At 30.9% G+C, this 16,577-nt stretch overlaps 4 protein-coding genes and 1 non-coding gene across 6 annotated transcripts; 1 reads left to right on the forward strand and 4 right to left on the reverse strand.

Moving 5' to 3' along the window:
- Positions 1-552: 552 nt before the first annotated feature.
- Positions 553-2,957, reverse strand: LOC123881522 (transcription factor DIVARICATA-like). The gene is made up of 2 exons (XM_045930230.1): positions 1,834-2,957; positions 553-1,202 (listed from the first exon to the last, which is right to left on the reverse strand). The coding sequence occupies exons 1-2, from the start codon at positions 2,229-2,231 to the stop codon at positions 815-817; spliced, it is 786 nt and encodes a 261-aa protein (XP_045786186.1). The 5' UTR covers positions 2,232-2,957; the 3' UTR covers positions 553-814.
- Positions 2,958-4,545: 1,588 nt separating this feature from the next.
- On the reverse strand, positions 4,546-8,257 carry LOC123881542 (rRNA-processing protein fcf2-like). 2 transcript variants are annotated; one of them, XM_045930250.1, is made up of 6 exons: positions 8,080-8,257; positions 6,610-6,847; positions 6,387-6,447; positions 5,553-5,633; positions 5,351-5,466; positions 4,546-4,887 (listed from the first exon to the last, which is right to left on the reverse strand). In XM_045930250.1, the coding sequence occupies exons 2-6, from the start codon at positions 6,843-6,845 to the stop codon at positions 4,776-4,778; spliced, it is 606 nt and encodes a 201-aa protein (XP_045786206.1). In that variant the 5' UTR covers positions 6,846-6,847; positions 8,080-8,257; the 3' UTR covers positions 4,546-4,775. The 2 variants fall into 2 exon arrangements, with proteins under 2 accessions (XP_045786206.1, XP_045786207.1); XM_045930251.1 differs by having other exon boundaries at positions 8,066-8,246.
- A 2,693-nt stretch (positions 8,258-10,950) lies between these two features.
- On the forward strand, positions 10,951-11,023 carry TRNAR-CCU. Its single transcript has one exon. It is a non-coding gene; the product is annotated as a tRNA-Arg (tRNA).
- Positions 11,024-11,120: 97 nt separating this feature from the next.
- LOC123924771 (laccase-4-like) lies at positions 11,121-14,515 on the reverse strand. Its single transcript, XM_045977741.1, has 6 exons — positions 14,347-14,515; positions 13,836-13,987; positions 13,295-13,539; positions 13,081-13,209; positions 11,924-12,844; positions 11,121-11,571 (listed from the first exon to the last, which is right to left on the reverse strand). Exons 1-6 carry the CDS (start codon positions 14,431-14,433, stop codon positions 11,441-11,443), a joined length of 1,665 nt encoding a protein of 554 aa, XP_045833697.1. The 5' UTR covers positions 14,434-14,515; the 3' UTR covers positions 11,121-11,440.
- Positions 14,516-15,275: 760 nt separating this feature from the next.
- On the reverse strand, positions 15,276-16,298 carry LOC123922373. Its single transcript, XM_045975096.1, has 2 exons — positions 16,284-16,298; positions 15,276-15,776 (listed from the first exon to the last, which is right to left on the reverse strand). The coding sequence occupies exons 1-2, from the start codon at positions 16,296-16,298 to the stop codon at positions 15,276-15,278; spliced, it is 516 nt and encodes a 171-aa protein (XP_045831052.1).
- Positions 16,299-16,577: the final 279 nt, after the last annotated feature.

The raw sequence follows: 16,577 nt of genomic DNA on the forward strand, positions 1-16,577 counted from the left end.
ATATCTTGCTAACCCAAAAAACAACATTTTGAATGACATTAAAAAGCTTTATTGGAACATATGCTGCTCAAAATTTTCAGTGGAAGTGCTTATATGAGTCAGCCACATGATCAAATGACCTGGCTGCTTTTTTGTTGTGGTTGATTACATGGACAATTAATATTTCATTTTTCAATTTTGGAATATCTAATAAGCATATTTTGAATTGAGGTTGTTTTTATATTTGGACCTAAATTAGGGGTGGATATGATAAACTAGCAAGTTTGAGGATTGCCTTGAATATTAAGGGCCAATATTTTGTCATTAGGTTTTTCAATTTGTAGCCGATGAATACGAATCTATTTGGTGATTAAACTTTTTGTCGCACTTTAACACGAATTTTAGTTGTTGGATGAAGATCAGATATTTCATTTGTTAATTTTACTAAATCAAATTTAAAATATAACTTATAATACAAGTTATCTAATCTTCATTTAACAATTATGATCCACGACTACTGGAATTCTGATCGCAGAGGATCCAAATTCGAAAAACGGTTTTTTGACATGCTACTTGTGGTAATACTATAATTTAATTATAGTGATGTTTATCTTATTGCTCTTGAGACTAAGCATGCCTGAATATAATATGATACAAATTGGTACTACAAAAGATAGACATAATCACTATCATAGTTAAAAGATAAAGAGAAAGGAAAAAAAAAAAGAAAAAGAAAATAAGTCCATTCCAAATTCAGATTAAAGATTGAAACATTATTGCAATCTGCTTTAAGGTTCAAGATGTTGATGAACCAAGTAGCTTCATGTCATCAACATTAAAGTGCATGAATACCAAAAACAGCTTCTTTGTTGAAGTCTCTAGAAGCCGTCGCGAAACCGGAAACTTTCATCTTAGCATAAGATTCATGAAAAGAGCAGTCATAGAGATCTTGTCCTTGTAGTGATCCATCATTGTAGTGACTACTAGTCCAACCCATTTTCTGCTTATTATCTGATGCAGAAGAAGTTTCTGTAAGAGTAACAGTTGTAATATCATGAATGCTTGGTCTTCTTTTATCTTTGCCTCCAGATGAAACCTTTTGCCTTATGTAGTACTTTTGTGCATGACTTGCTACTTGTGTCGGAGTTTTTGTCACGACGAAATTGCGAGAGATGTTTCTCCAATCGCCTTTTCCATACTTTAGTAGTCCCATCAGAAAACGCCTGTGGTTTAAAGGATAGAAATACAACTCAATTAGTAGTCATATAAATACAGATACAGATATAGATATAGATTTAGATTAAAAAAAAAGTCAATTCAGTTATCCAAACTCAACATTATAATTTTTTATGTCTCTATAAAGTAGCGTGATTACGATTGAGGCTACATCAGCTGCTAGATTATCTCAATGATCACAACGTGACTGCGACCGCGATTAAAACCGACATACTATTGACAAAGCAGCTAGTATAAAACTCATTTTAAATTGGATCAACAATTAAAAAGATGAAATTCTATGAAAATTAAATGAACAACTGAGTTTAAATACAATATATCCATGATTCATTAGCTAAATTTTATAACATTAATACTACTAAACAAACAAAGTTGAAATAGCGACGAAAATCTAGAGATTCAGAAATACAAAATATGTCTCTAATTTCGTCACAAGTGTTACCAACAACAAATTTAGTGACTAAATTTATTTTTCAGTCTCTAAAATCTGTCGTTATTTCAACTTTTATAGTATATATTTTCATATTCTAGAGTCTAAAATAAAAACTTTGTGAATAATAAAAGAACAAAACAAAGAAACAATTGAAGATTATAGATTAATGAAATTATGAAACTCACCTATGTTCCTCTTCAGTCCAAGGAACACCTTTCTTCCTCTCATGATCAGAACCTCTAACAGTTACATGTCTTCTTTTACTTCCATCATAGTTTTGATTTTCAACAACCTCAAAGGTGAAAGAAGAAGAAAGATAACCGGGAATCGGAACATTTCCAGCTTCGATTTCGCAAACATCTTCTTCCAATTCCCTATATTGCTTAATCACATCATAAACAGTTTTACCAGGAATCATCTCAGCAACTTTTAACCATCTATCTGGTGTATCCTTATCATATATAGCAAGAGCACTTTCAAATTTCTTATTATCTTCTCTACTCCATTCTGTTTTGTAACTCTCTTCAACAAACCAATTTGAATCCAACATAAAATAAGGAGAATAAAGGGTTTCTAAATCCATAGCTTAAATCACAAATACTACTACAAAAGGGTGATTTTTAAACTCACAAAAAAACCATAAAAATGAAGAAATTATATAACTTTGATAGAGTAGAACTAAACTAAGAATCTTTTACTTGTGAGATTTTTAAGATAATGTTGAGAATCTATCAAAATCATACCTTTTAGAATCATATAGAATCTTGATGAAAATCATGATGTGCTAAAATTATAATATATGAGTGTGAAAATAATTAATTTGATACTAAGAATATATAATCCACCACCCTTTGAAAGAAAGGTTGAATTTTTGATGTTAGGATAAAAAGTTGAGAATCACAAAAGAGAGATCAAGATATGAAAATATAGGAACATAGTACAAGAGGAAGAGAGTGAAAGAGGGTGTAGAAATCTATAAGAAGATCCAATAGAGGAAAAAAGATAGATTCTTTATAATCAAACAAAGGAAAAAGATTGATACAACTATTGAACTTTGTCGTTTCTTCATGAAGAAGCAACTATAAAAGTAAATGACATTACATACATAGTTCATATACATGTATTGATATACAAAAATTAGTATTTTGAGAGAGTAGAAGTGAGTTCAAAAGGAAGAAGGAGGAGAATTTGATTTTGGTTTTTTTTTGTTAAGATAATAATAATAAGGTTGAGATTAGAGTGTGACACTAGGTAGTAGTAGTAGGTACTAGGTTGTAGCTATAAGGTTAAAGCTAACGACAAAGTTTTGTCCTTAATTAATTGTATTATTCAAAGGAGTTTAAATAAGGATATGGTTCAAAAAGTAGTAAAATATGCATAAAGTTTTTTGGAGTAAAGTATAAATTTATAAATGAATATTGATCTAAGGTATGAAGGTTATGCGTGTAAGTATCAAATTAACCTTAATCTGGTGGGTTGTGTTAATATTTTTATTTTTAAGAATAGTAAGCAATGTTAATACACTAAATAAAAAGGAGATCTTAAATCTTAATAATTAGAAGAGAGAAAAATAAATATTCTCTTAGACATACATAAATGAATCTTAACATTACAGCAACACTAATACTAATAGAATCTGCATATTTTTATAATAGATAATAGATGATGTTAAGAGCACTGATAAATATTAACACTTACAGTATTTTTGTGAATTATGTTTCCTTGCAATGCACTCTTTTTTTCTTTTTGTATGGTTTTCTCCCTTTGAGTTTTTTGAGTTAGGTTTTTAATGAGCCAATTGTTGTATTATGAAATCTTTATTTTTTGAATTTTGGTCTAGTCTACTCAACTACTTATTTTTTTTTCTTTAATATAGTAGATGGTTGAATTTTTCCTATATAAAAATCACAATTTTTTTTTTATAACTAAGAAATACTTATTTTAGCAAAGAAATTAGAGTAAGGATACTTAAAGCACGTAGGCAAATATCTCTAATACAAGTGTAGTGACTCTAGAGACTATTATATTTAGAGAGAAGTTTTCTCTCACTTTCACTAAACAACCGATGTTTTCTCTTCCCACCCCCGTGATTTTTTTATACCCCCAATATTTCAATTTTGTCCTTGCAAAAAACTTCGGTTCGCATAAACTGGATTTTTTCCAGTACAAATTCAGAGTAAATTTCGGTTTTTATAAACCAAATTTTGTTTTCAAGGCAAAAAAACACTTTGATTTTTATAAACCGAAGTTTTTTACAAGGGCAAAATTAAAAATTCAGAGAGATAAAAGAATCACGGAAGGTGGGGAGAGAAAACATCAAAACAACCAGATTATATTGGATCGTTAAAAGTTGGGGTACATAATATACACCTTGGTTCGGTTTTTCAATTTTTTTAAAAATGAAAACCGAGAATAGAGTCGAACCACTTTAGTTCTCATTAGTTCGATTCAGTTTTTGAACTGAACCAAAACAAATCGATTATTTTTGTTTAGTTTGGATTTTCTGTTCAATGAATTTTGCCTGATCCACCTATACCACTACAGAGGAGTTCATTGGTGGAGTGAATGTTTAAAGTGGACAACAAACATGGGGATTTTGTGATTGTTTATAATAGGCTACAATTTCACGAAAACAACACTTTATAACTTCTACAAAATCATGGCATCACCGTAATTTTATCCAACCCACATTAATACCAAACATGTTGGTTTACAAGTTGAGCATGTAAGAAAATGGGGTATGAGACAGATTCATTCTTTTAGAATTCAGAAAGATCCACACAGTACCGTATTATTTATGATGATTAAGAAAACATGTGTATTCTGCCTCTAATTTTTACTCATTTAAAACATGTCCTTCAACAACAACAATAACTAATTCTTAACATACAAAACAGTGAAGGTGAAAGAAATTAAAAACATAACGTTCCATAATACAAAAATGAGACTCAACATTGACCACAATTGATATAAACTGACAGAATATAACCAGTAGGTTTTTTAAATATTTTTACATGAACTCGATAATTGTAATATGTTTTAGCATTAATTTTTTTGGCATGTGAACAAGATTGTGAATGTAATGAACTCCAAATGTTGTGGATTAACTCCAAAAAGTGTGTGAAATTCACAACTTCCTCCTTTCTTTTGCGCGCTTACGAGTAGCCTTACCTTGGATCTTCCAGTTTGGATTCCCACCTGGTTTCCGCTGCTCTTCAATTTCTCGAACCTTTCGTTTCCTAGGAAAAATGTTGATAGGAGATAAATAAGTGGCTAAAAAGCATTGGAACAACCAGGAACAAGTTTCTAATACTATCAATAAAGAGATGCTTTTTTAATTCAATCAAGTAATTAACATTCAGTCATGCACAATGCACATAAAGCTGAACCTTAAACCTCTCCGTGTGTGCCCCAAAATTAATTCCCGTTGATGCATAATATTTATTCTTGGAAACTAATTTACCCAACATAGAAGTTGTTGAGTAACCAATCGAACAACATAACCTATCAAAGTGGTTACATGACTTTTAATCGCATATCAGTTGCTCAAGTTACCGCCAAATCATTATGAACATACTTTCATAGCATATACTTATTTAGCAGCAGGACTACAGCAAAAATAAAATCATAATACCAAATAGGAATTTCTGATATTGATTCACTCCTTAACCAGGTAATTATGTTTTCCCATGTCTAACTTACCTGTAAGCTGCACTTGTTTGATCAGCAAGAAACTCTTCCGCAATGGATGTTTTCCTCTCTCTCTTTGTTAATCTGCCTGTATAGTAGTCTACTGGAGAATCTACAATTGTTCCCATCTGATCATATTCAAACGACGACGAAAAGTTAAACATATTGAACAGAAATCAAACTTTGATGGGACATTCAACAACCATGGACTTGCCTGAAAATACTTTGGAAGAGTCTTGGAATTTTTTGAATCAGACCTCTTGAAGTGCAACTTTGGATCTATGACACCCCTCAACTGTGAGCACCAACCAATAGATACATATCAAAGTGTAAAGATCATATTTCACAGGAATAAAGACATAAGAAATTATGTAGTACACAATAAAATTAGAAAGCCCGATACAAATTGATGGACACATGTATATCCATGTTAGCAAATATTGTATAAACGTCTACAATTATTATAAAATGTTAATGGCTTGAACCAATGAACAATGGTCTTAACATATCTCATTTCACTCTCAAATGTACACATTCAGAATTGTAGTTTATTTCACTATTTCAGGAGAGTCTCCAGAAGGCTGACATCAATACTCTAACCAACATATGAATTAGGTTTGTAGGCAGGGATAATAATTAGTATTTGTTCGGGAAAAAACTCGAGTGAAGTAGGTCAACTCCGCCAATCATTGAAAAAACAAATATCACCAGAAAAAAGTATGAGACCAAGAGGACTATGAGAAGGCAACACAATCCTAAATAATTCGGGAAGTGAACTAGAATTGAAGACAGAGATTAATAAGCAAATCTTAAATAAAAACACTTTCCTAAATCTAACTGATATTGTAAATATCACATCGCTGCAGAAAAAAAGTGTTTTACACTTGTATTTCATTCTTCCTTATCATCTAGGATGCTAGTGTGCGAGTATATGATGCTTATTAACTTAATATAAAGTAAACATCACGTCATATTGAAAATGAATATATTTGTCATCCTCTTTGGAGGGGGAGGGCGGATAGAAGATAATTTCCCCAAACTCAAGTACCTTTAGCAACTTCCAATCTCTCTGCAACTCAGGGGTGATGGTTTGAGCAGGCATGTCGAACCTGGTAAAGATTTAAATACAATTAATAATTCCCATTTATGATTTCTAACAACAACAAAAACGGAGATATCAAAGGAAAAATATAAATAAATAAAATTCAGATGAAAAAAGTTATAATTTTATTAAAAAAAACACCTATAACTATATATAATCTATTCCATACCAATCTTTCCCAAGAGTATCCTTAACTTGCTGTCTCAGTAACTTGTTTACTTTTCGGGGATCGTTGGGAGGAACAAATAGCCCATTAACCAATTCTGAATTGGGTTTCCAAAGGGTGCTAGTTGGTGCCTCGATTTGAGGTTTGGTGTGAGATGGAAGATATGTAGCCTTGGACATAGATTGAATAGCCAACTGTGGTTGCCATGAGAGGCCGACGACTGGTTTCTTCTCTGCCATTCCTGAATCAAAAGAAAAAATGCACATTGAAATCCCAAAACCAAATCCATTAAAAACTCAAACTGAATGAAATTTCATAAAACTACATTACATAATTCACGAAATAGTACATTGGAGAAAAAACCAGATATTTAATTAGGTGAATTAAATAATAAGAAACCTATAAAAATCTACCATTTTTCATAATTTTTCTTTTCATGAGCGCTTATATAAATAATTGTTAACAGAATCAACCAAATCAACTAAATGATTCAACATCATTGTAAATTAGCTCCCGCATACAATATATTCTCGCTGTTAACTTTTATTTAGCTAAAATATTGTCAAACTCTAGCTAAACTCATCTTAAACTCAATTCATAGTTAACCTAAACAAGTTAATCTTATATAATATATATTTCGCAACAAACAAAAACAATGACAATCAACAAGAACAAGCACAAAACTCACACCTTTTTTCTTTTTAACAACAAAAGTATATAACACAACACAAAGCACAAGCAATGCCTTGGTTGGTCACAAGATACAATAGACATCCTACTAACAGAGGCATATATCAGACAAAGGAAACAAAGAGCTACAACTATCCCCACAAACTCAACACCTCCTGCACCTCGGACACCCACAAGCCCCAACTGTGCCAATACAAAACAAAAACACTAAGGTATCACGGTGGATATACCAGAATCACAATGATCCACCGTGATTTTTTAAAAGCTAGAGTGTAGCTTCTACAAAATAACGGTAGGTCACAGTGATTCTGAGACATCCACCCTAATACCAAACATTAAATAAGAATATTGGATACATAACCAACTCACCTAAAATCAACAACAACAAAAAAAAATAAGAACAAGCACAAAACCCACTAAACTCACAGTCTCAACACTCACACTAAAATCAACAAAAACAATCAGCAAACACTAAAACCCACAGTCTCATACTAAAATCCACTAAACTCACTTACAATCTCATGCTAAAATCACAATCTCACATCAGAAAACTACAATCTTTAAATCAGTTCAAAATTAAGTCAGTTCAAAATCACAATCTAACGCTAAAATTTTTTTTTAAAAATAAAATAAAATCAGTTCAAAATCATTCATAAAAAAACATTCAAATTGCTTCACAAAATTTTCAACAACAAACTTATGAATTCAAAATCAACAATCAACAATTGTTATTGAATAGAAATTGTGACAGACGGATGAGAAAACTTGCCTAAGTTACCTTACCTTTTCAAAAACAGAAAACCGTCGTGGAGATTGAGAAGTGGCCGGAAAATCGCCTTCGCCGCCGGTGACCGGTGTTGGAGGGAATGGAGCGTACCTCCGTCGCTTAGTCGCTTAGTCGCTTTTCAGAGAGAGGCGGACGAAGAGGGTAAGAACTTAGACGAAGCGTGAAAGAAGAGAGAGTAGGCGTAACAGGGAAAGGGTTTGGAGGTTATACTAGTAATTTCAAAAATATTAAGGGTAGTTTCGTAATTTCTCACTATACAAAAATTTGTCTACGTTTGGGGGGGGCCGTTTTTATTTAGGGTTCCTTTGAACTTATTTTTTAGTTTATTAGAAAAAGTCTATGCAAATAAATAATTTTTTATTTATTTTTATAAGATTTTTAACGTAAAAGTAAAAATAAAAATATTATGGGTTTTTAATATTATATTTTAAAAAATAAAAATATTATGGATTTTTTAATATTATTCAATAGTATTATGGATTTTTTTGAACATATCATATTACATGTCATTAATGTTTTGTTGATAATGGTTATTTCATGGATATTGTTACTCGCGTTAGAAAGATGAATACCAAATTGCGTGTTTCTGATAATAGAGTTAGGATTGTATTTTGAGTATGATTTTTTTTTTAGGTCAAAGATGATGAAGAAAGATGAATATTGTTAAGTTATTATTATTTTTTATCTTATTTTGAGATCTGGGGAAGATTGATGAACATGATGAGTATGTTCATCAAAATTCTGAATTTGTTTAATTTTATTAAAAAAATGATTTTTAAAAATAAATATATGTAATTTTTAATAATAAAAAAACATAATATTTAATTTTTAAAAAATTAATGATATGGAACATGATTTGTCCACATTGACATTGCCACATCATCATATAGTTTGACACATCAACAAAATTTTGACCAAATTAAATAGAGGATCAAAAGTTCAAGTTTCTCAAAATAGAGGGATCAAAAAGTTGGCTTTTAAAATAGGGGGATGAAAAGTTCAAGTTTTTCAAAATAGGGGGACCAAAAGTGCATTAAAGCCTAATATATATTATCAAGTCTCAACTCAACTATTTATTTACAACACTTTAGTTTAGTATTATACATACATAAAATAATATTATAATATGATAAAAATACACGCATAAAAAAATAGTATATATATGGGGAGAGCAAACAGTGATTTCTTTTTTAAATATATGCGATGTTGTCAATACAGTGTATTGAAATAATAAAAATATTTTCAAATTTGTCTATTATTAGTAATGTTTTGGACAAATTGACTAATACAAAGCATATTTGAGGACCAAACTAACAAACAAAAGATAAATTTGAGGGTTTGAGAATCAAAATAACTATAAAAAAAATGTTTAAGAGTCAAAATAATTGTTCTTATTTTCAGCCCCCGTATAGTAAGTTTCTGGATTCGTCCCTGATTAGGATGATGACAGAACATATTCATTAAACTTTTAATTAATTTATACAATCACACACATATCGTATAATGCTTTAACAATATCTAACTTACTCGTGCGATGCACGGGTCTTATGCGCTATTTTATACTATAACGTCAAAAAATTATTTGTATAAGTAGTAAATTTAAAATTGAAACAATTGGAGCAAAGATATTAATTTGGAAATTATTGGAGTTTTCATTATCTCTTACCAAAAAATTACTGCATTATCGAATTTGACATTTATATTAATTTGAAACTTATTGGAGCAAAGATAAACCAACTTAACTCATACTCAAATATCGAATATGATAAAAATCATACAGGACATAACAACCATTAGTAAATTTTATTTTATCTAATTTTTTTTTAGCAACATTAAAAAAGTAGTTCTGACAATCGACCAACTCCTTATATTTACAAAGATTGGACAAAAGATTTTTAACAAAAACATTAATTATTTAAAAAAAAAACAATAAAATACACAAAATAATAAAATGAACTCAAAAATACACAATAATAATAATAATAATAATAATAATAATAATTACAATTAGTACCCCATATTAAATGGATGTAAGTGGATGATGTAGCTAAATGAAAGGTTTTCATTGGTTTGTGGAGTTTAGATAGACAATTTCATAACTCTCTAGGATTTATATATATAGATATTACGCCGCCCAATAATACTTTAACAAATACAAATTTTATAAAAGTTTATGTCGTATACATCATCTATGTTAATTATCACTCTTTATATAGAGTTAGAAGTTAAAATAATTAAACAAATAAATTTGTGTAATCCAATCAATGTGACACCCTACGATTTTTATCAAATTACACACACTAGTAAGCTACACAAACGAGTGTGCTCTACTGTCCGATGTGAGACTTAAGAATTTTATTTTCAATTCAGACATAATGTTCTCTTGTTCCAACACACTTTTACTCCATTCAATTTCAGCTAACTTGAAAGTCTTGTTTATCCACCAATTCTTTCATGATATTAAATATGCCGATTTTACTCTAAAGTGTTAAAATAACATAAAAAGAATTTGAAGAATTCATCTAAGCCTCCAAACTCCCTTCAATACATTTCTTGAATTCCCTCAAATCAGAAGGTTTTGATATTCTAAAGAAAAAAAAACATGTACTCCACAAAACTCTTCTCTCAAAGCTCTCTATTTCTTCGTCCTTCAATGTTTTTTCCAATGCCCTCCCCTCTAAACTCTCAATCAAACTATTAGAAAGCAAGTTTTTCACCATGAATGTGAGTGAGATAACTATCAAATAAAAATAAAATATGTAAACTTTTTTTAAATGATATATGGTTGGAAGACAGTGGTACTTTGACTCTAGATATGAATTCCACTGTGGATATAATATGTTAACCGATGAAAAGTATAACATCAAGCGCCTGTAGCTCAGTGGATAGAGCGTCCGTTTCCTAAGCGGAAGGTCGTAGGTTCGACCCCTACCTGGCGCGATTCTAACTTATTTTTGCCATTTTACACTCAAATTGCATTATTTACAGTTTATTTAAGCAACACCCTCATTCAACATATATTAATCAATGTGCAGTATTTTGAAGCAACCAATAATGTTCTCAATTTGGAAGATAGAAAATCACATCCAATCTAAATGATCATTAACTCAATTTGAGTTTTTAGCAACCACAAAACATTACAAATATAAAAAAATATTTAATTTTTGTTTTTCAAAAATCACATGTTTGATCCTAAACTTGAATTGCTATGTGACACAATTTTTTTATTGATTCTTCAACAAATACAAATTACCACAAACATTTGATGTTTCTTCATCACCTCTCTAGTTTACCCTACACTTTCCTTGTTTCTCATAGTTTTCCAAAACAACAAACAATCTTCTTCATAAAAAAACACTAGCACTTTGGAAGATCTTTGGGTGGTGGAAGTATGGACTCATTAGGGCCTCTTCCATTGTCTACTATGAATGCCATTTTAAGTCCCCATGTTGTGTGCACTTCTAAATGGCAATGCAGAAACCAAACACCTTCACAATTCACACACAATATATACAAGAAATTTAGGCCACATAATCTAAATTTAAATGTTCATATACTATTTATAATTTTTTATAATAATATTTGAAAAATCAGGTCACTAGTTAAAGAAACAAAAAATAGAAACCAAATATAAAACCTGAAACTTTAAGAGGAGCACACTCCAAAATCTCAAGTCAACATAACTATCTAGACTAATTTAAGTGGAAAATCTATTTTTCAACATAAATCACTTTACATTTCACTTCATTTTCATTTTTCTTGCCGCATAACCAAACATATCCTAAGTTGTTTGTGCGAAAAGTTAGAAAGAAAAGAAGAAAAAAAAGTGATTTTTGCTACCTGGGTTATCTGCCCTGAATCTGATTGCAACCCATCCATCATTTGGTACTGACAATGTATTTCTTTCAACCGGGTCAACAAGATTAAACCTTAAAGTATCCTTTATAGGATCAAAGTTCCCTAAACCTTGTCCAACAACAAAGAAATTGAACCCATGCAAATGAAATGGATGATTTTCTGGTGCTATCATTGCAGTGCCTTGAAGAACAATTTGAACACTTGAATTAAAATTCAATCTATAAACTCTTGTACCACTATCAGTATGAAGATTACCCGGTTGATCGGTTCCGGTATAATCGAAAATCATAGGTGGATTTGCAGGAAAATCATCAGTAAAAACACCCTTAATATTAGAGTAATGTGCTTGAAGAAGTGAAATTGTAGGCATTAAAAATGTGAGATTGTTTATAGCAGATACAAGTTTGTTACCAGTGAGACATGTATCACATGGATTAAGTCCAACAGTTATAGCAAACAAAAGAGAATGATCAATGGTTGATGAAACTTTTGTAGGGTAGGTGTTTGAATTAATGCTTCTAAGAGAATCAATGAAAGTTTTTGTTATTGGTGTTGCATTAAGTGGAGGAATGTATGTTAAAAGTGTTTTGGTGTATGGCGGTGTTCCTTTGTAGCGAAGTGTAGCAATTGAAGAAAGGTTGTCAAAGCCGATAGGTGCATCCATGAAAGGCGTTGTTGCTATTAAGTACTTGCCGATATGTTTGTTGGCAGTTAGAAGAACATTTGTGGTTTGGCCTGGACTTAGAAATATTGTGTCGATTTCGAAAGGTTTAAGGTATGATGCATCTGCTTCAACAACTGTTAGTTTATGGTCTGCAATTTTGAAGAATAGTTCGTCGTTTAAAGCTGCGTTTATAATGCGTAGTAGATAGGTCTTGCCACTTTCGACATGTAGAGTGTAACCTGTAAAAGTTGATAAAGATCAATATTTCAAAAGAGGTTCTAAAAATGGTCTGTGACAGTGATCGGAGTCGTGACATCGATTTTTTGATGTCTATGGTTGCAAGCGCCTAAAATGCACCATAATTGAAGTTGTATCAACTGCATTTGACACTGATTCTGTGCAATATCAAGGATTGCAACACGACTGCTACTATGAGAAATAGTGAGATTCTAATAAACTAGTTATTTAAATATACCCTGAGAAATGCAACCGGGAGCCGGTCCTGGATGACCGTTGATGGTATGAGCATCCGAAATATTTGGTGGCATACCAGAATTTGTTGCTTGATTAACCACAGCTTCAACATCTGATTTCCACCATTCACCTAAAACTCATACAAAAAGTCAAGGTTAACACAAAGGTAATGTTTAATAAATGATTACTATCTTGCTAATTGCAAAAGTACTTGCCTAGAATGATTATCTTTTCTTTGTCAGGTTTAGGAAATGGATAAGGAATTCCTCTTTTAGGCAAAATGACAATAGCACCATGCATTGTGGCTCTTAGCCAAGTGATATGTGCATGCCATAGAAGTGTGCCTCTTTGACCTGTGAGAGTAAAGTTGTAAACAAAGCTTTGGCCTGTCTGAATCGGGCATTGTGTGACATATGCTGGTCCATCAGACCAACAAGTCCTAAGTTGTTTGATTCCATGCCTGGCATTAAGTCCAAAAATTACTGATCAAAGTGATGTTTAGATAAACAACTTAATTTAGTGCTTATAACATAAGTGTTTATCATACTAGTCAATCTGTTTCATATAAGCTATAAGTTGTTTTTATAAGTTATCTAGGAGAGGCTTATGGAAATAAGTTGAAAACAACTTATAGACATGCCATACGCGTTTTCTTAAACTCTCCAAAATAGTCTTACAAATGATTATGTCAATAGATAAGCTCAAATAAATCAATCCAAACAGTAGCACGAGTGCTTAAGAAGCTTTAATTCTCACCAGTGGATTGTAACATTGTGTGTAACATGGTTAGTGACCCTTACTATTACAGTGTCATCCTCTCTTGCATATAGAGTTGGCCCTGGGAATTTTCCATTGACTGAGACAAAAGTTTTTGTTGAACAAAGCTTTGTTTCATTCTTCAATACCACCTGTGATAAGGCATTGGAATAATGAGGTCTTTGAAAAAAAAAAAAAGAAGCTTATTTAGAGTTTATTCGGACTTATCTCATCGCATAAGTATCGACACTAGAGTTTATTTAGAATACACTTATAAAATAACTTACGACATCTCGTGAATATGTTTTTAGCTTATTTTAATAAACACTGGTACAAAATAACTTACTTTCAAATAAGGACTTAATTAAGTTGTTTATTTCATCTCTCTCTGTGTCACCAGTCACCAATTCATCTTTGATAAGGCCAAACCTTTTTTTCTTATTAATTATTATCACATTTTTAACTTAAAATGAACCTGAAAATTTGAGCATAGGATAGGAAGTGTACTTACATTAAAATTGTAATGACGCACCAAGGAATGAACAAAGGTTGGAAATGAAAGAGCTACCAAAAAAATTGCTAGAAAGTGTGGCTCCATTCTATTCAGCAATTAATATTTTTTTTTTTTCTGTCAATTCAATCCTTCACTGACACTTAATTAATCTCTTCTAGTTTGAATACTAATGTATGACCAAGCACATTAACATTATATAATGAAATAATTTGTGATGTTATGTCATTTTACATATGGTAGGTGACTACTAAAAAATGCTAGCTATGCACATTTTGAAAATTATATCAAAGTTTCTTGCATGCTACACAATATTGTCCTTATCAGTCCTGTTTGATATAAAACTATTGCTGCTATTTTCATTTGATAGATACCCTTTTCATTGAGTTGATAAATACTTCTCAGCTACAAATACTTGTTTTTATCATTACCAATATATAGCAATTTTTTGACAATCATTTTTCCTTGTATGTATATATTGTAAGTGTTATTCTTCAAATATACACTGCTAGGAGATTGATTTACCTGTCAAATCTTAGTTATTATATTAAATATGTTGTACCATCATTACATACCAAAATGATTCAAATGGCTTATCTTTTTCAATTTGATTTTTGTGATTCCTTGTCATAACTTGCTGCCTTTGTACTTCACTATATACTCACCTTATTAGGCTAAGATCAAAACTCACATTTTTTGCATTGTAAAATAAGCTTATACTTTCCAACAATTAGTTGAAGTTGAAAAGATTAGTTTTTTACCACTGCTAAAGAAGTTTTTACGTTTTAAATCGCGATTTTAACAACCTTGCATGTGACTATTCAGTTCTTTCTTTTGATTAGTAACTTACAAACACTAAGAAATTATTATTCATCATTCACATTATATATGAATTGAAAAGAGCTTATTGTGGTTTGAATAAAATGATTTCACTGTGGTGGTGAATTATTTCTTGATGCAGCTTCTACAGCACCCTCAATCTTATTAATACAAGATTTATAAAGAAATCCTAGATAATCCACTAAGCTATTTTCAGAAACATCTTCTAGAGGATTTATCTCAAAAGACCATTGAATAAGAGTTGATTCATCACCATAATCAAGTAGTTTTAGTGAATTTATAGATCCATCTAAACCAACATTACTTGCTTCCATTTTATAAACAAAGCTATGTGATGATGAGTCCTTTGAAACCAACCTCTCTTTGATCCATGATCTTTCTCCATCTTGTTGAGGAAACATGAAACCAGAAACTAATCTAACATAGCCTGGTTCATCTTCAATTCCAGTTAAGGTAGTGCATCTTTCTACCATTGGCATCCATTGAGAAAGTCTCTTAGTTTGTGAGACTATGGTCCAAACTTTGTCAATAGGTGCACAAATTATGCCACTAACTGAACCATGCCATTTACCATTTCCAGCTTCAATAGCCTGCAAGACATGAATTAATGTTAAAGTAATATCATAATTCATACTATATCATAATTAAATAAAGTACTATATAGTAATCTTAAAGAATGCATAAATTGGAAAATGAAAGGAGGGTCATTGACTAATGAATCATATCAGGACACATCTACATACCATGCATGTTAATTTCTATTACTCCTTCTTAGTTTTGATTAATTTGATAGACCTTCACTGTTTCATTTGGAGTATAGCTTTTTACAGAAAAACTTTTATTGTTAGTATAATATATGAATGCAGCTTTCTATCTTGTAAATTAATCGGAATATTCAAGGCAAAATTTGTCATGTTCATTTGATAAAAGACAAAAAACACTATAGTGCTTTCATATCTAGACTGATAATTCCAAAAGATAGGCTTAGATATTTCCTCCATTTCTTGGTTATTAGACATATATTACATGTTATTTTGATGCCTACAAATATTTTAATAACTTGGTATTCCAAATATACTTTAGATAATTTGTTTTACCCTTTGTTCTTCCATTTATATTTTTATGTTGACAAGATGAATTTTTCATTAATGACTAATTTTTTGTTGTCCATAAACAAAGTAACAAATATCACTAAAACTCACGCACATCTGTGAAGTCCAGGATTCAAATTCGACAAAAGTGTCTAACCTAACAATATTGACATTATCGGTTGAACTAAGACTTATGGATCCAGATAAATTAGGCTATAACATGTTCATAATGTTCCTGATGAATTTTGCAAAGAAGAAATCAAAACTGAACTTACTAAAGGAATATCAAGATAAGGCTAT

This window comes from Trifolium pratense, linkage group LG4, assembly GCF_020283565.1.
Source record: "Trifolium pratense cultivar HEN17-A07 linkage group LG4, ARS_RC_1.1, whole genome shotgun sequence".
Classification (NCBI taxonomy): Eukaryota; Viridiplantae; Streptophyta; class Magnoliopsida; order Fabales; family Fabaceae; genus Trifolium; species Trifolium pratense.